This window comes from Harpia harpyja, chromosome 9 (assembly GCF_026419915.1).
Source record: "Harpia harpyja isolate bHarHar1 chromosome 9, bHarHar1 primary haplotype, whole genome shotgun sequence".
In the NCBI taxonomy this organism is placed as follows: domain Eukaryota; kingdom Metazoa; phylum Chordata; class Aves; order Accipitriformes; family Accipitridae; genus Harpia; species Harpia harpyja.
In genome coordinates, this window is record NC_068948.1 from 20,502,786 (window position 1) to 20,522,360 (window position 19,575).

At 39.2% G+C, this 19,575-nt stretch overlaps 1 protein-coding gene across 5 annotated transcripts in view; it reads right to left on the minus strand.

Moving 5' to 3' along the window:
• Window positions 1–17,697, minus strand: part of ESRP2 (epithelial splicing regulatory protein 2) — a 48,681-nt gene extending 30,984 nt beyond the window's left edge. The window contains exons 1-3 of one of the 5 annotated variants that reach the window (XM_052797265.1): window positions 17,592–17,697; window positions 15,624–15,776; window positions 14,577–14,705 (exon numbers count right to left, since the gene is read on the minus strand). In XM_052797265.1, coding sequence (XP_052653225.1) covers window positions 14,577–14,705; window positions 15,624–15,758 — 264 coding nt within the window. In that variant the 5' untranslated portion in view covers window positions 15,759–15,776; window positions 17,592–17,697. Of the gene's footprint in view, window positions 1–14,576; window positions 14,706–15,623; window positions 15,777–16,005; window positions 16,390–17,591 lie in introns of those variants that run through there. The other 4 variants (XM_052797266.1, XM_052797268.1, XM_052797264.1 and 1 more) reach the window with 4 other exon arrangements.
• Between the last annotated feature and the right edge of the window lie 1,878 nt (window positions 17,698–19,575).

Genomic DNA, 19,575 nt, shown 5'->3' on the forward strand with positions numbered 1-19,575 from the left:
TAAGAAATCAAGAATAAATTTCCACTCTGACCAGCACACATCTCCATGCAAAGCAAAAGCTAGAGATCTGTGGTAGATATCTCTTGCAAATTATTTTACCTACATAAGAGATTTCCTCCAGTAATGAATTATTATAAAAAAAGGTGGAGGGCAGCATAGAACCATTGCAGGCAGGCAGCTTTAATATACAGATATGTATCTCTGTGTACACATGCATATGTTTATGTATAGAATTACACAGTGACACAAATTATTGCTTTAAAAATCTCATCGGATCAGCTGAACTTTCATGTTTGCATGCCTAACAATTCAGACTAAATTTATAAAATTACTTCTAAATTTCAATTCACTATATTTCTCAACATGTTCTTTAAATCCTGAAATTTGTTACATTTTATTAGCATAATGAAGTTTGAGAACTACAGCTCATAGTCTATCAGACAGATTATCAAATAGAATTTACCAAACTAAATCAATAATACTATAAGATTTATAGACTCACGCATATATAGCAGTGTTTTATGTCGTAGAAAAAAAATAAGTAGCAACCACATAAAGCACTTTTTCAATCCAGAAATATCAGAGTTCACTCTCATGCATACTCTCACACTTCGCTATATGCGAATTGTCAATTGAAAGAGATGTTAAACTTTTCATATTGCAGGTCTCCTAGCAATGAGACCACATACTTCACATATTAACATCATATATACTACCACTTTGCAACAAACACCACATGTGCTTAGACTAAAGCCATACTGTTTATAACCATGTATGATACCCAGTCTTACTTGTGTAAAAAAAAAAAAAATCATCATTACTTATTAGACATTACTGTAATTCACTACATTAGAGCTTTAGACTGTCTTTTAGGCCTTTGGTGTGGGTCATTCTTTGCTTGTAGCATAGACCATATAACAATGATCCGTCTTCTTTCAGGTAAGAGAAGCATGGAAAACAAATGACAATCTCCAAAAAGGTGTCTCTGAAGATTCTCTACTCCAGGTTCTTCTTCAACAGGCAAAGATATTGCAGTTTTTGCCTCAAAGCCTGATTTTATGGAAAGTCCTCTAAGATTTATTGCCAGAAAACACCCAAAACCAATTATATAGTTGCAGGTGCAGTTCCTGAAAGGAGATCTCCAGTGGCTGAACACTGAGACAGGCTGCCCAGAGAAGTTGAAGAGTCTCCATCCTTGGTGATATTCAAGGCCCAACTGGACATGATACTTCGCAGCCTGCTCTAGATGAACCTGCTTTCAGGGGTTGGACTAGATGACATCTATAGGTCCCTTCCAACCTCAGCTATTGTGCAATTCTCTGATGTCTTTGGACTCTCTCTGTTTTGCCTACTCTGCAGCTACCCTAAAGCTCATTACATCAATGCCACCATAGTGTATACATGTGTGGGGGTAGGTGTGTTTGGGGAAGGATGTGTTGTCTGGGGTGAGAGGGAAGGGGAGGAAATCAAGAGATGAGATGCAGCCAAATTTGATTAACAGAAATATTCTGCCACCAAAACATAAGCAAGATTGGAGCATCACAAAAAACCAAATATCCAGCAACCCTGAAGTCTCCCTTAAGACTTAAAGGCTCTAATACAGCATGAGAAATCTCAAGAGCAACAAGCCATAGGTTTGATATACAAAGCCTGAACACACACAACATACCATGACATGTCAACTTCAGGAAATATTTTCACTTGGACTTTGTGCCTCAGACCCTACACCCATGAGGGTTTCACATTTATTTACAATACTCTCCATTGGCAGTTTTCTGCTCCTTCACTCTTCAAACCCTGGTAATAATGTCAGCTTTATCCATGCAATGGAGGAATTTAAAGCATGTCAATACTACTGGGAGGTGCACAGACTGCATTTCAGCAGTATTTACAAGTATGATAACCCTTTATTGTGCTAGGTAACTTTTTAAACAGAGAATCCTATAGTAAGCCCTTGCCTTTGTTCATCTGTTAACTGCGATTCCACATGGCTGATAATGGATATATGGTGACCTTGTAATGAAATTGCTGTATGGAAAAAAAGTGTAAGCCACAGTGCAGCCACAAGCTGCAGCTTTTTTCCCCCCTTCTAGCAACATAGGAAAAAATACTGTATTTAGATACTATTCAGACTCAAACGTGAAAAAGAAATTGCCCCTTGGTTTTATTTCTTTGCAGGGGAATCTTGCAGAAGATGACAGAGGCAGTCCAGGTCCACTCACTAGACATGTTCAAAAACAATATTGCCAGTTTGATTTCTCCTATTAAGAGGAAAGCAATTTTTTGCTCTACTGAACACTAATGCCCTGAACACTAACACTGAAGACTAACCTGGACAAAAGCGTGGTTTTCATTTCCAGCATGCCACAGACAATATAACTGTGCTCAATATGACCAGTCAAGTTACATATCACCATATGCCTCCTGAGGTACTATAAACTGTATTAAATAACTGAATGAGTAATCAGTCACAATGGCCACCATAAACGTAGTCAGGAGAGAGAGATGTGTACATATTACCCCAAACCAGTCAGATTTCCCATCCAACTTTGGAATTTGCAAGGGTAAGAGCAGGTTTGCTCTCCTCAGTCTCAAGGAGATGCAGGATGTGGCACTGAGCTTCAAGGCCTGTAGACTGTCTTCTCCTCAAGTATATTATGTTGCTTCTTCCTACCTACTAATCTTGCTGTCACTTTGCATTCTTTCCTGACTAGAGGTCCAACAACAGCAAACCAGGTACCACACATCCTGCTGCTTCTGCTGCTGTTCCAAAACAGTTTCATCTATACTGGGTGTCTGTATAGGCATAAACTCATATTGTTTCCTTTCTCACAGAAAGAAACTAACTCTTTTCCACCCATGGCGTGAGATAACAAAGGTAACAGGGTTAAGGTCTCAACTATCCTATGCTTGGGGTTCTGCCACAAAATTCCAAACATCACAAATCTTCCAAAGAAGTAGTTAAAAAAAATACAGAATTCTATTTTTAAAGCTATTTAAGATATCCACTTTCATCTTTTACTTTGTTGGGAAGCTGAAGTTCCAGGAAGTAATACCACCCTGTCCTCCTCCTCGCTGTCATCACACAGGTCACCACAGAGTTCTCAAGTCAGGAAGGCACACAGCCTATGTATACCTCTTATAATGACTGAAACAGTTCAAGGGAGAAAAATGGAAGGTACTCATCAAGCTTATCACATCCTTCCATTCAACAAAACATAGAAAAGTACTTCAAAATTCATCGTACTCCTTCAGAATTACATAGAGGGACTGGAAACTTCAAGCTTAGGTGAGGGTAGCCTACAGTTAATTTTCTGTATAAAAATAGGTTTGTTTATCATGGTTCAGCAACAGGAAGAATATGAAATACAGAAATGGAGCAGCAGTTGTCATGCTCTTTGTCTGTCCAGTGACAGTTTGTAGAGCACAGAAAACAGACTGTTGTGACTCAGGAATGTGATAAACTGTCTTAAGGGTGAAACTTCCACATTATTTCTTTCTTTGGTTCATTTTAATTGGGCCTGGGTCTTCATGGGACAAAGTAAACAATAGCTAACAAAGTTTTAATTCTTCCTAGGAAAGAATGCAAGAATCTAACCTTCTGGCAAGACAAAGATCTGTCTAAGCCATGCCACTTGAGCATTTTATGACCATTTTTGATTAATTATTTCTTAGATGGAAGTTTGCAGCATCAGATTATTTGCATGCTTTCCAGCTATGCTATGTACAGCATCTAATTCAGGTAATGCATTAAGTGTAAAAGGCAAGACCATGGTTCAGGCCATCTAAATGTCACAGCAATCAGGTCACAGCTTTTATCTTCAAAAGCACAATCTGTTTTAATAAGAGAGTGTTGAAATATGCAGAGTACTGCACAAATAAGCTACTTGAAGTTAGCCTTGTGTAAGATAAAGCACCCCAGTCCAGCAACATAAGAATTTCAGTTTCTGGACTTTACTACTATATTATGTGTCAGGAAACTGCTAAATAAAGAAACACTTACTGAGATAAAAGGAGTTTTCACCTTTAAATTAACCTGTATGAAAGAGGCCACTAGCTAGCAAAAACAATAAAATGATGCGAGAGAGATGCATATCTTGCAGAACACCTTAGCATTTGTCAGCATAAATTATTCATTAGTCTGTCTTTAAGCAAAAGGAAACTTGAAATATTAGTAATGCAAAAAATCCATACCCTATCAACCTTTTACCTACACTTCAAGCAGGATTACAATGGTGCCTCACGCTCCTCACAGGCTGCTTGCTATCAGCTCAACTCACAGAGCAACTCATTACAGCCTGAAAGACAAGGTTGAACATACTTTCCAAACTCTAGGTTTTAATTAATGCCATGACTGCAATATTTCCTAAAGTCTTGATCTGTGCACAAGCTTGCTCTCAGTGTTCTATATCTCCCCCACTCCCATTTACCTCTGTTTCAAGGACAAACTTTCATTAGCAATGTGATCTTTAGCACTGGCTCTATTGACTGTAATGCATGGTACTGCTCTATTTACTCAACACTACCTCATTGTTTGTAGTGCAAGCTTAACCAGTTGTAGGAGAATAGCCAATATCTGTAAAGTTAAAGCATTTTTTTTCTATTGGGTTGTTTTTCAGGTTGGTTTTTTAGTAATATCCAGGGAAAGTAGAAAGAAGAGGAGACATAAAAAGAAGACATACCTATTACCCACAATTCAGTTTCCTTCAGATTCTCTCATACTCCTGCCTCTCCTTTAAACTTATACTGTAAGAATACCATAGGCATGGACTTTCCTGAATAACAGCCTTGAGATCCATGAAGTATCTTTGCTTATATAAGAATCCAAGTGATTCTTGCTCAAACCCTTACAAATATCAGCAAAAAAAAAAAAAAAAAAAAAAAAAAATCGAACTTTTATAAACTGGCTCTACTCTGCTTCAGAAATGGAGTTTCCCTTTCTTGTTGAACATGCTTTCACAAAAACACAAAGGAGAATCATAGAATCATAGAATCATTTCGGTTGGAAAAGACCTTCAAGATCATCAAGTCCAACTATTAACCATGCCCCCTAAACCATGCCCTGGAGTACCCTGTCCACTCGCTTTTTGAATACCTCCGTAGAAGTAGATCCCGAGGTCAGCTTGCCTTTAATCTCTGAAATTTTAAAGTCACAGATTAGGGCAGCTACCCCATGCATCAGGAATTGATTATGTTTGCTAAAAGGAAAAATGAGAGTAAGAAATTATTAGCTCTAAGATTTTAGCAGTTCATAAATAAGACCAGAATTTACATTTGGCCTTCCAAGGGATTCAGACCTTCCCAATACAGAACAAGGACATTAATGGTGACATTATAATGGTGACATTATTGAGATGTTGCTTCCTCTTATGGAACTACATCCTCTCTTTCAGGTAGCTTCTTGTTTCCAAAGTGAGTTCATTATGACTGAAAAACTTGATATGAGTTGTCTGGAATACAGAGCAAGTCACACAGCTTGTGATCAATCCTCAGCGTCTGAGGTTTATAGGAAGTGGGGGTTGATTTATGTTTTCTTTTGTTTCTTTAAGCATACCACAAGAGCAGCAGTTTTCTTCTCCTGCACTTTATATTTACATGGTGACATTTCACATGCTTTACATAAGCAGAAGTTCATCCTGTAACAGGTTAATTCTGTTGTCAGAAATAACACTGGCTAATACACTCGAGTAATCAATCAAGCAAACCCCAAAACTCTGTCATAGTCATATTCTTGTGACCACTAAGTATTTTTCAGTTCTCAACCTCATGCATCCCCCTCTAATCCAATAGTTATAGAATCATAGAATCATTTCGGTTGGAAAAGACCTTCAAGATCATCGAGTCCAACCATTAACCATGCCCCCTAAACCATGCCCTGGAGTACCCTGTCCACTCGCTTTTTGAATACCTCCAGGGATGGTGACTCAACCACTTCCCTGGGCAGCCCATTCCAATGTTTGACAACCCTCTCAGTAAAAAAATTTTTCCTAATATCTAACCTAAATCTCCCTTGCCTCAACTTGAGGCCATTTCCTCTTGTCCTATCTCCAGACACCTGACAGAAGAGACCAACACCCACCTCACTACAACCCCCTTTCAGGTAGTTGTAGAGAGCGATAAGGTCTCCCCTCAGCCTCCTCTTTTCTAAACTGAACAGCCCCAGATCCTTCAGCTGCTCCTCATAAGACTTGTGCTCAAGGCCCCTCACCAACTTGGTTGCCCTTCTCTGGACACGCTCCAGCAGCTCAATGTCTTTCCTGTAGTGAGGGGCCCAAAACTGAACACAGTACTCGAGATGCGGCCTCACCAGTGCCGAATACAGGGGAACAATCACCTCCCTGTTCCTGCTGGCCACACTGTTCCTGATACAGGCCAGGATGCGATTGGCCTTCTTGGCCACCTGGGCACACTGCTGGCTCATATTCAGCCGGCTATCAACCAGCACCCCCAGGTCTTTCTCTGCCGGGCAGCTTTCCAGCCACTCTTCCCCAAGCCTGGAGCGCTGCATGGGGTTGTTGTGACCCAAGGCACTTGGCCTTGTTGAACTTCATACGATTGGCCTCAGCCCATCGATCCAGCCTGTAGTTATTTGATTCAAGAGGTTTGATGTGTTATACACTGTTTTGTGTCTCTCTTCAGGTGCAAAGGACTCCTAAATTAACTTTCAGGCTTTCAGGTACACAGCTACAATAAGGTCTACTTACAAAGCAAAACCTCCACAGTGATTTTTGCATTTTTATTTTCCAAGTTGCATACTATAGCTCTACTTTACTCTTAGTGCAATTCACTGCAACATAATTACTTATCAGGAAAGTAGTTCTGCCATAATTTCTGTAAAGACATTTAATTTCACATACTGCCAACGTCTACACAATTCATTACAATGTTAAAGCACATGCTTAAATTTCTCTAGAACTAGAGCCAGAGAATGGAAACACCACTAATTAAGTTTTGATCTCAATTTAGTAAGAATGATAACACAGTTCAGACACTGCACCAAAGTAATAGAACCTTTTCTTTTAAGCTAACAGGTGTCCAAAATCATCACAGGAGCCAAGTTTTTGCAAAAGAGAATACAACTGTTTCTTAACCTCTAAGTTTCTTTCCAATATTTTACTGCTAACACAATATGTATTTCTCAACACTTTTTGCCCCTCTCTGCCCACTGCAGCTCTACACAGAAAGGTAGCAGGGGGAAAGAAAAACTAAAATATTTTTAAATAGAAGTTTGGGAGAAGTGGCAGGGTTTGGGTTTTTGTTTTGTCACTCATCACAGGTGGTGAGCATTTAAATTTCAATTTCCAATAACTTTTGCATAATATTTATCTTATAACTCACATCTACCTTAACAGCAGGTGGATTTAATGAATGAGGGACAGATTAGTAAAGCAGCTGTTTATAAACAAAGCAAGAACAGGGGCTATTGTATAGAAGTATACTGGAGTAAGTTGTGAACAGTTTAAAGAACATCAACACAGATTTATCAGAGCAAAGAACTAAAAAATGGTTTGTAGAGAAAACATGACTTCTGATTCAGTACCTTCTTAGGACACACACATGAAGTTGCCTTTCAGAGTACCAATATTTTCCTCCTTTCTTGAAATCAGGTTGTAGCTAACAGAGATTGATCATGAAGGAAAACAACGTGGTATCTCTGCAGTTTTTATGCAAAGCAGCAACTATTATGAAGAAAATAAAAGCTTTCCCAGAGCAGACAGGAGATGGCAAAGACACGAATGTGAGGAAGAGGGAGAATTACCATTCATGTTTCTAATTAGGAGACATAAAAGTTCCAATTTTAACCACAGAAATTATGAAACAGAACAGGGCTGACATTACTTTGCTAAAAAAAAAAAAAAAAAAAAAGAAAAAAAATTAATCTCCAATCAGCATTTTTAGTTTTGGCCACAACACTGCTTTGCTAGCAATATCAATTTCAGCATCTATGCGTCACTCAAACCTAACTGTTCAGCAAAGAAGCGCTGCAACATGTTGACAGAGATGTTGCCCTCATTTGGCAGCACTTAGCTACCCAAGACCTTCTGCATATAACTTAAGGGTGGGGTTTTTTAAAAAGGAAAAAAAAGATCCAGGTAAACCAACACACAGATGCAAGAACCGTGCAACCGTTTCAAAAGCTGTGACAAGAACCAGATAAAATGCTACCAGAGGAACAGGGAAACAGTAGAGCTTTGCAGACAATCCAGAGTATCCACACAAAGTTTTCTAAGCTGCTTCCATGTTAACATGTAAGAACTGGTAGAAGCACTGCATGTATACTTGTCGAAATGGTAGAATACAAATCCTTTATTCCTCAAGTCACTTCTGAAAACCCTGACAATAGTTCATTGACACATTTCCAGTGACTTTTTCAGTAGCTCCTTACAGCAAGTTAGAGGAAAGAAGTTCAAAGTCTTTCAGGATCATGTAATCTAGCCATCTGTATTAAAAGGCTTCTACCCTGTGTTTTACTATCTTCCAATTACTTTAAAAAAAGCTGCAAGTACAATTTCAAGAGAAATTCAAGTATTCAGATATCATATTATAGCTGCGAGAACATCCAAATGTGCTAGTGACAGACACAGTTTTCAACTACTGTACAACACCACGCTGTGTGAAGACAGACTTTTCAAGCTATTCTGGACAGGTCAGAGTAAAGTTTATTTTTCTATATATGCTAATCCACCCAGACTTAGTAAGAGATTTAATGTTACTGTTTAACTTCATCAGAACAAGCAGCACCATCTGCTATCATAAAAAGTCTACTCAGGCTCATCCTCAAACCACTGGAGCAAATTATTCACTTCTAATGAATATTGGCACTTCTAATTTTAAGATAAGATAGCCCAGCTAGCCAAGACTACCACATTTTTATGCTTGCAAAGAAAAGAATATGCAGCTTTAGACAAATTCCCTTACCTAATTCTCTGCTCATTCTGAAGCGAAATGCATGAAAATATAGGAACAAAGCAACGTTTAAGGGAATACTGGAGGAATTCAGATGAAAGTATTGCAGCCTTCAGAGAAGGTCAGGTTATTGCTTTTCCACAAAACCTAACAGAACATAAATGCTGCCAATAACAAATGCAGTCACATGATCTACATATGTATATTCATGTATATGAATATGTTATATACATAACAGAGGAACCGTTTCTGCTATTAACTCTTCTCTGTGTTTGAGAGAACAGATTTGAGTGTTTCAGTAAGAATGTAGTGGGAGCTGGGTAGCACGGGATTTGTAAAGGGAAAAATCGTTTATCTATACCATCAACAACAGAATTACAACTAGGGTTCTGAAACAAGAGTTAGCCATCCATTTTCATTGCTAAAGAAAAAAAATTCCACGCTGTAACAGCCTGCAGCTACAGGAAGCATTAGTACATCCTCACTTCCCCGCAATAAAGACTGACAATATTCCAGTATTAGGTATCGAACATAATTTAACCAATGCTCATCTAAGTTTATCAATGGAAATAGGGAGCTATTACATGCTAATATATACCAAGAACCCCACATAAGTCTACATGCACACAGTACACTCAGCCCTCCTGTAAGAGCAGGAGTTTATCACTTACCTGCCCTGACAACCTGAAGGCCACCTTATGTCTGTCAGGAAGCCCTCATCGCTCACTGCTGATACCAAACCAAGGCCAGAGTTTCACAATACAAACTGCTTGGTGGCCAACCTGTCTTAAAACCTTTCTCTCCTTTCACCAACACTGCTTGTCCACATCTTGGTGCTATGGCTGCCCTCAGAAGAACTACCTAATCTGCCACACTGTACATCAGACAGAACCGCTCCAAACCAGAACTGTTTTTAACTCAGAACAGTGCCCTGCTCCAGTTTAATATGCAGCCCCAAAAACTTTTGTATTGGCAAAATGCAAGTGAGGGAGGTCCATGTAGCAGCACCTAAGTGAAAGGTGCCACTAAAAAGTTTTCATACAACTGCAGCTTGAGAACTTGATGCGGGGGCAGAAATACATTAAGCTGGTATCACCATCAAACATGTTGGATCACGAAAATACAACCAAAGGGTGTAGTTTCATGGGACGTGAGCTTGGACAGCAAAGCAGCTTAGAAGTTCCCACCCTACCTGCTCATTTCAGTGATCTTGTTTACAGCACAGCTTCACAAAGAGTTTTACTGACACGACAAAAAGATAGCAAAGTATGGTGCAGGGGCAAGAGAGAAGCTGGCTTCACTGCTGAAGCCAAATCTTGTGAAACTACACCCTAACTATTTGTTGTGGAGAGAACAGCCTGCTCAGTAACACTTGTGAAAGGTTTGCCAAACACCTGCTCCAAAACTTCAGAACTCAGACCCAGCAAATAGTCCAAAATACAGACACTATTAGGAATTTTATTGAGGTGATGCAGTCACCAAATAATCTGAAGTTGGAAGATGAACCATGAGACTCAAAAAAAAAAAAAAGTCATCCTGCATTTTCAGGCTTTTTTCTGCAGTCTGAAGGTTCAGAGGTGTATTAAAAAAATATTCAAAAAAATCATTTATCCAAAATGAAGGTGTGACAGCTGGCAAGTGAGCCAAGAAAACTTTCTGCTAGCACTTCATGAAAAGGAGGCTGCAGAACAAGTTTCTCTTAAAAAAAAAAAAAAAAAAAAAAAGCTGTAACCGGTTTATCAGGTTAGAGGAATTCACTGGTTCTTACGCCTCTCCCCCCATCCCATTTGTTTCCAAATGCTCATCTAACCAGCTTGTTTCTTGCTGAATTTGTTGATATGTGAGAAAATAAATTGCACCTGTACCTCAGCCGGATGATCAATTGGCATCCAAACATGCTTTAGAGAACTGGTAATTTGCTACCACCTGATGAAGTGGCAACCCCTCAGTATTTTCAATCTGTGCATAGTTTAGGAGAGCAAGGGAAAAAAGGCCCAGCTTTGTCTTTCTATGTTTAAGAATATGAATCGAATCTCTCATTGATGGATTGGATCCAATGTACAATGCAATGAAAGAGCAGCAAGACTAAGACAGTCTTCCAAACATTTTTTTATTACTTAAATGTCAATCCATAGATGAAATTTGGATGCTTTCAATAGGTCCAAAAGCAGACCCAGCTCTCATGAGAACCTGTCCCTTTTTATGTATATCATTCAAAGTAAGATGGTAATTACAGCTAAATACTGCAGACAGCTCTCCAAAATTATTAGCTCTTCTTAGACTTATCCTTTGTCAGGGAGACATGCAAATATTGCCTTGCAAAAGGAAAGTAACATGTCTTAAGGCAAGTCATGCTGATTCAGCCAGGTTTTCTGTATGGGAAGGATTAAGAAATCCACAACACTTTCAACTTAGTATTCGATCTTTAACTTAGAACCCCTATGGCTAGAATCAGAGAAGTACATGAAGACATCAGCTTTTTGATGACAGAGTAATGGGGCTGAGAGAAAGGTAAAGTTCATTTTGGTTTTGCTGTTTAAAAGCAAGCTACCATTCCTGCAAGGTTTCAGAGAGCAACCTGAAAATAATTTTCTCCCTTAAAAGCTTGGAAACTGAGAAACCATAAAGCTCAAGCAGTTATTTAGAAAAATATAAATAACATGCTAAATAAGCCAGTCCTGTGACTTGACGATCTGAACAATGGAACCTAGCAAGAATATCCTAGCAATGCAGAAAGAAACGTAGGACACTGTTTCCTTTAGTAAGTAGTGTAGGTAATACATGTTTAGCAGCTTACATCACAGGCTCAAGCCAGTTCCAGATACACACTTGAAGAAGAGATCTCCTACTTACTTGTTAAAAAAATCCTCACATTTTTCTACTTGGTAGCATTCTGCAACTACAACACCACATCTCTGTCAGCAGTTGTAAGTTCACCATTACTGGTCCAACAACAGAGATAAGTTATTAATGCCGTTTCGAACTAAATACATCAAGCAGACTGCTTCCAAAGGGCACACATTTTATGACTTCAGGTAACTATTTCCCTAGTATTTGTACATTACCAGGATCTCCCCTCCCCACCCAAAACATAGCTATCAAAACATTGCACATCACCTATCAGAAAATATAGCCGGATCCCATAAATGCACTAGCATCTGTGGAATCAAATGCTTGTTACCCTGGACAAGTACAGTATTTAAAAACTTGCAGCAAGATGTATAGAACATACACCGCAGCAAACAGCTTGGTTATTTGGCGGCACTGTGCTTCAGAACTTCACTTTGTAAGATTACACAGCAAAAATATATCGGTGGGAAACCCTATTTTAGAATATTTCTTAAAACAAACCCAAGTAGTAAGTCATGTGATGTAATACTGTAAGAATATGAAGTAAAATTAACATGATGCATCATTTGTTGAAGTGCCTTGTTACAAGTGGAGTAAAGACTTAACCAGAGATTATAGGCTTTTGGTAGACCCTATCATTGCTGGAAAGTGAACTAAATAGTAACAGAAGGAGACTTTCTGTGGTCAGTGGAAAAAGTCCAGACCTACAGCAGCTGATCTACTGTTTACCAGTTATAAATCACAGAATCAGAATCACAGAATGGTTGAGGTTGGCAGAGATCTCTGAAGCACAGATAAAAGTTACAATGGATTTGTGCTTAGTGATTCTCACTTCCCTTTACATGTAGAGACTGGGAACCCAAGGCAAAAGCCAGAAGTAGGCACTAAAACTTTCATTTACATGATTGAGATGTGTGCTAAAGTGAGTGATTTTCAGCCGCATCATCAAATTTTCTACCACAATCCAAGCAGGGTGTGGAAAGCTAATTTCACATACTCTATAACATTATCTCAAATCAAGGTACAAGTCTACTTCCTTTTCCTCCTCCTTTTCAAATAACCACTTCACCCACCTGTGCTTTTGCTAATCAAAACACTTAACTGGGGGGGGGACGGGGGAATAAATCTGCATGTGTTGACAAATACCTGACTCATCCTTAAAATACATGATGCAATTAAAATATCTAATGGACTTGTCTTCAAAAATGTAGAAAAGGATCTGCTATTAAAGAATATGGAATTTTGCTTTTTGCCACCATTGCAAGTGGGAGGATGAACTAATTCTCCCCTAACTCCCAGAGAGTTAGGACATATGGAGGGGAAGGGAGACTAGCTTAGGTAAAGTGCGTTCCAGAAGACCCATTCCAGAAGAACTGGCATCCAACAATTAATGGCAAAAATCATTATTTAGTTGCATAGATGGGCCAAACAAAAAGGAAAAAAATTGTTGTTTTTCAAGTCTCTACCCACCTACACACAAAGGTAGTATTTCCTTTTATTTGCTAAAGCAGACCCACCTACAGTGCAATTTACGGCAATAAGATACAATCTCTCATAAAGTATTGAGTATAATTAAAGTGTGTCTGTTATAAAGGTAAACAGAGTGTACTAGGCTAAGCTGTTCCAGATGTCTTTAGTGCAAGATCTGGGACAAGATCAAACCTGCAGCTGCACATTTTCTCAGGCATTATTTTGAAGCTTTAAAAAAAAAAAAAAAAAGAAAAAAATCACCTCTTGGTCTTGGACTCTAGCAAAACTAGTGCAAGTAGAATAAATACCATCTGCACCTAATGTTAACAGATTTTAAGACACATGAAAGTTACACATTTCTATTTTCAAAGATACTCTCTCCAGAGTGAAGCGTTAACCACTCAGTATCAAAGAGGGTTAGGACCTAGTCTGCCAAGTTATCCGTGTCACCAGAAGTTACAGCAACATGAACCTGTTCTACTGCCTAAGCAAGTTTCTTGCTGAAACACACCTACGAATGATTCAGACAAGGTGTGGAAAGCCAGTTTTATATGTTACACAAAAATGCACTATTGTATTTTTCCATTCAAGCACATTTCATGTATAGAAAAGACAGTGAAAGCAAGCAAACTTTCAGGAACTGCATATGTATACACTACTTGCATTAAATTTTTTTAGGTAACTTAGGGCCTCTTGAACCGCAAGGATCATACAATTTTACAGATTCACTGTCTTAGTGTGATATTAAGTGAGCCAAAGAGCAATATACAGAAATTGTAGAATAAAAACCAATCACTTTATAATCCACTAAACTAATTAAATTAAGCTCACCTGGAAAAGAGTGATACACAACAAGCACTGCTGATGTTTTAAGAAAGTATAGTTTTGAAGATTTCAACTAACTTTAAGAATAACAAATGAGAAATGTCAAGTTTTTTAATACACATTATAGCAGTGAACCTGTAGATTAAAACATACCACCTGAATTTTTAAAGTTTGATTAGCACTGCTAAATTAAGTAGTGCTCTTATCAGCCTAGTCTTTTAAGGCTTGAGCAAGAGAATTTGGAATAAAAGTAGACTCATCAAAATAATCAGAAGCCAGATCTCCCAAGGACTAGAGCATCAGCTCAGATACTCTGGTATTGTACATAACTGTTTCACAGTTATGGGGTTCCCATTTCAAATGGTTCAGGTCTCTTTTGGGTTAGCTTTAAAATAAGCTCAAAAACTTGCTAGTGATTTCAAAGTGAAAGACAAAATTGAAGTCTATTTCTTTTATCAAATCATTTGAATCTTGTGCCCAGGCTTCACTCTGAATAGCCCCTGCTCCCAGGAGCAGCACCTCACCTGTTGAAGAACCCGGTCCAGTGGTTCAGCTTTGCCCAATCCCTCTGGTGTTAAGCCACTCACTTCACGACACTGGTCACTTAAGTCCAAGTTGTCTGCTTTCACCAGGGATTTGTGTAGTGTCCCTACCTAAAAACATGTAAGAAATTATGGACAGAAGTGAGGAACAATCGAATTAGCTCTTTTTAACAATGCGTTCAGACTGCAGAAAAATCAGAAAGGTGCAGTATTGTGTTCCCGATAACAATCGCAATGAGAAAAAGCATTTGTCAATTTCACAAATCGAAACCTTTTGCCTCGGTTTCTTTCCCTCCCACCCAGGAGAGCCATGCTCTCCGCTTCGGGGAATCGGAGCCAGTTTTCATGTAACGCTTTTTGCAGTTAGCACTGATTTTTGTGGGAGTTATTCATTGCAAAGGGAAGATCACATAATATTAAGGCAGTTTCCTGAATCAATTAATGAAATTGATAGTCATGTTTGTTTCATCAAAGCCCTTCACCTCTAGGGGGTTCTTGTTTATGATAGAGCTTTTGGGAAAAAAAAAAAAAATTAGAGCATATTTTCAGATTAGCCTAAAAATTAAAGGAAGTCAATATTCTCTTAAAGGTCATCCAAACGTTGGTTTAAAAAAAAAAAAAAAAGGCTCCTGCAGCAGGCCGCAAAGGGTCCAGGTTACCCTGAGACAGCTCCCATGAAAGCATGCACGTTTGGAGCCTACTGAGGGCAGCTCTTTCTGTTAAAGCTCCACAAGTCCGTAGACGTCTTCGAATTTGAAGCTACAGATGCTTTAAGGGGGACGGGGCAGGGGGGTGGAAGCGGCCAAACTTTCTTTCTAAGTTACTTCTTCCCTTAAAACGGAACAAAAAGGACCTTCTGGAGTGCCTAACCCGAAGAGTGAATGACCCCCGGGCACGGGGGCCCCGCTCCCTCCCCTCGGTGTATTTGTGAAATGAACAAACGGCTCCGGGGAGGCGGCGAGCGGCCGGGCGAGCCTGCTCGCCCTGCGCCCGGGGAACGCGCCCTCGGACCGGGTGTCGAAGCCATACCTTCTTGCTGGGTAGATCCACAACTTGCCACACCAAGAGAATTAGTTCCCTCTCATCCGAACCCAGTTTAGCCCCATATGCACCAGCTGTTGCCCCAAACAACACCACCAAAGAGTCACTGTGCGAAGCCGTCATGACCACAGGGGGAAACAACTACAATTAAAAGCAGAGGTCAAAAAAAAGAGAGAAAAAAAAAGAAAAAGACACACAAACAAACAAAAAAAAAGAACAAAAAAAAAATCCCACAAGGCTCACCCCCTACCTCCGAGTGATCAAAGAGGAAAGGAGCGAACGAGGAGTCACAATATCATGAGGAGAGAGAGAGCTATTTAGGAGGTAGGGTGTTTGAGACAAAAAAAATGGAGAAAGCTCGCATCTCTACCTGTTCCCGGTGATCTCCTTCTTCCCGGGGCTGATTGGGAGGTGAAATTAGCAAGCTGTGGGTTTCTTTCCCTCTGACATCATGGCAGAAGCCCAGCCTGGGCTTGGGCTTTTTTTTTTTTTTCGCTTTTTTTTTTTTTTTTTTTTCTTCCCCCTTCCCCTCTCCAGAGTTACCTGCCCTTGGTGCAGCTCATGTGACTCTAGTCAATCTCCCAGAGGGACAAGGCCATTGGGCCTTTGGAAAAGGTGTAGGAGGGACAGGGGGAGAATCAACGCCTGGCTGATCTGGCCTGATTGGTTTTTGAGGGAGATCAGAGGAAAACTCCCTTTTCTCTCTCTTTAATTCTGCCTGCAGGAAGTGCCTCTACCTGCTTTCAGTTTTGCGGGATCCCGTCCGGCGCTGGGCGCGGACAATGCGCGCTCCCGCTGCGCGGCCGCCCGCGGCCCCTCGGCCGGCGTAGGGGGGGGGGGGGGCGGTTATGGGGGTCTGTGCTCTCGGAGCGGGTCCCGCTGGGAATCTGAAGAATATACACGTACAGTTGCCAAAACACAATCTGTGACTTAGCTTTGAAATGCACAAAAGTCTTCACCGGCTTCTAATTAATTGCCTTTCGTGCACGTCGCCGTGTATGTACTGAGCTACCAGTGCCAGCGTTCATGTGTAATAAAAGTGTAGTAGTATACAGGAATTTTTAAGGGATATTACAGGCAGAAAGTACTTTGCATTTTAGGTCTTATTCTGCATATGGTTTGCAAAGGTGGGTCCCAGTAAAATAATTTTTGTTTTTGAGAAAGGGTGTACCTAGAATGTTTTGCAAAATAGAGATATAAAGCCCTGTATTTTCTACCTTGAAAACTGCTCAAAGAACTATCTCCCGGGCATTAACTGCAGTCCAAGATGGGCATTTTTTCTCTATACCTCTTTTCTTTTTTGTTTTACAGGTGAGACTCTACAATGGGAAAACACCACCTAGTTTAGCTACTATAAAAATACTCCTCTACGCATTTCTGCTCGATGGGAGCAGCAGTAATATTTGTAACATTGGGGGCTGAGACAATTTTTGGAGACATTGTCAAATTAATTTTAAAGCAGAAATTAAGATCAAAAAGCCTCTAAACTGTTTTGACCATGTTATTATTTTTCCTACTGCCACCACTGATGAGTTACTAATGATTTTTAAATGCCAAATGTTGCAAGTTAGACTAGTCATGATTGTTCTTTTGCTTAATTAAATCTCCAGTTTGTACTTTATATTAGTGTTGTGTTGAAATACAGTTTTCACTGAATGAAAAATGGTGCTGCTATTTAGCTACTGATGTCTATTTCAGGAAAGTGCAGAGATGGACATTTAACTGTGAATATCTGACGGGTTTAAATATTAACATCACATTTTCTCTTCTTTTAACATGCTAATTTTATAATTGGTTAATTATAGCAGTTATTATGGACCTCCTTCGGCAAGCACCGATTCACATGCTAACACCATCACCAAGACTATTTCCATTTATTTCAATGAAAGTAAACTACAGTTCAAGGATGTTGCCTCATATGGATTATCTTAGAATTCATGTATTGCAAGTATTTACCCGGCAGAGGCCATGCAGAGAACTTTGCAGTGCACAGGTGTATCTCACTGAACGTTACAAGATAGTTGTTAAATGCCTCTCAGCTGTTGTCTCTGCTGCTTGCACGTACAGTTGCCTGAAAAGCGGTCCTGAAGAGAGATCGTTGTTACAGAATGGGCAAATTCCCAAACACTCAGAGATGAAAACTTTAATCTGTAACATATATATGTATATTTACATATTCAAAATGTTTTCAGTAGTATATTTTCTGGCATTGCAGAATTTACACAACAGCTGTATTTTCCTCTGTCAATACATGTCTAGAAGTCCTTGGTAGACTAAAAACCCATTCATATTCCTTTTGGTTAGTTATATCTTTTGGATATAGTGGTAATGAAGCAGCATAACAGCCTGTTCATTGTGTATGGGATGATTCTTACCCCTTAAGTCTGTAATAAGAACCATAAAAATACATTGACTTCACGTGTGAGAATCGGTCCTCTTATCCCAACCTATTCCTTCCCTACCAAATACATATATATCATGGGGGTGTTTGGGGGGAGCCAGTGTCTGCACACATAAACACAGATTTTTACCTGTAGCTATGTTCACAGAAAAAAGTACCAGTCTGCTACAATTTAGCTGCCTTCATGAGGGTGCCATTTCATAGCCCTAATAGACTTCATACCAAATAGCCTTCATATGAAATGGGATTATAATTAGCAGATTTCTATAGAAGATCATACACATGATACACTGTTGGCTGGCTTGATATATATGCTCACAGGCTTCCGTGAATTGGCAAAGAGAATGCCAATACATATGTAATTGTCTTTTCGGATCTAATGTGAAAGAAAAAAGTATCATAATTCACTTAGAGCAACATGTCAAATTAAACAAGTCCTACTCATATCAATGCCAAAGACCTGTGAAAACTTATTTGAAATCTATGCATGGCATCAAAGGCTAGTGAGCCCAAAAGCTTGTATGCTTTTCACAACTATATTAGCTCCTCTAATAAAATGTAGCATCTCTTCCTAGAAAACCCATCTGGTTTCTACTCTTAGACTATCTTGACTCATATAATTGTACTGTTACTAACTTATCTAAACTATTCTAGCTAAATGGACTTCAAACATATTCTAAAATGTTTAAAAGAAAAATGTAAATAAATGCTGGCCTTCCTGGGATTTCAGACATTTTCAAGTATCAGATTATGCAATTTGTTTCCCATTCACCTTCTACCAACAACCCTCCATTCTCTGCATGCAACCCTTAGTTATAGCAGTCCCTGCAATGTTATTGATCTAAAAAATGTAAAGGAATGACACTGCATGTCTCCACAGAACAGCAACAGGATCCACTTCCTGAAACAACATGTGGGACAAGCCCTTGTGCACTGAGCATTAGCAAAGTTAATTTGTAACCAAGATCTTGCTGAAATAGTTACTGCTCACCTTTAGCTTTAATCCTGGCAGGCATATTTATAGACGTTCTTGTTTGTAGGCTCCATACAAGGATAATGTCTCATGAATGTAACTGGGTGGAGAATAAAAGTTTTAAAGATGGACATTGATTGTTTATGCAAGTTCAGTATTGTGATTATTTTATTTGTTTCTTTTTAATCAAACAACAAACAGGACTGGAAAATAGAACAGTTTTACAGTTGGATCACATGAGAATGCTAAAGCAGCTCATTAAATGCAGTGCTTGCAATGGACAAATCTGTAGTGACAATTTCATTCCTACTATACACACTATACAGTTTCATGAATCAAGACAAAGACAAAAAAAAAAGAAAAGAAAAGAAAAAAACCACTCCTTTTACTTTACTACATTATTATTAAAACCCCTGGTGGACTGAATCTCCTGATCACTGAAGTCCTTTTGTTATAGCCTAATAAAAGGAGTATGAAACTTGGAGACATGAGATCTGGAATAATATCCTGGCCACATTCAGACCTACAGCAATACTTCAATTACCTTTCAGGGAAGCTAAAAGTCA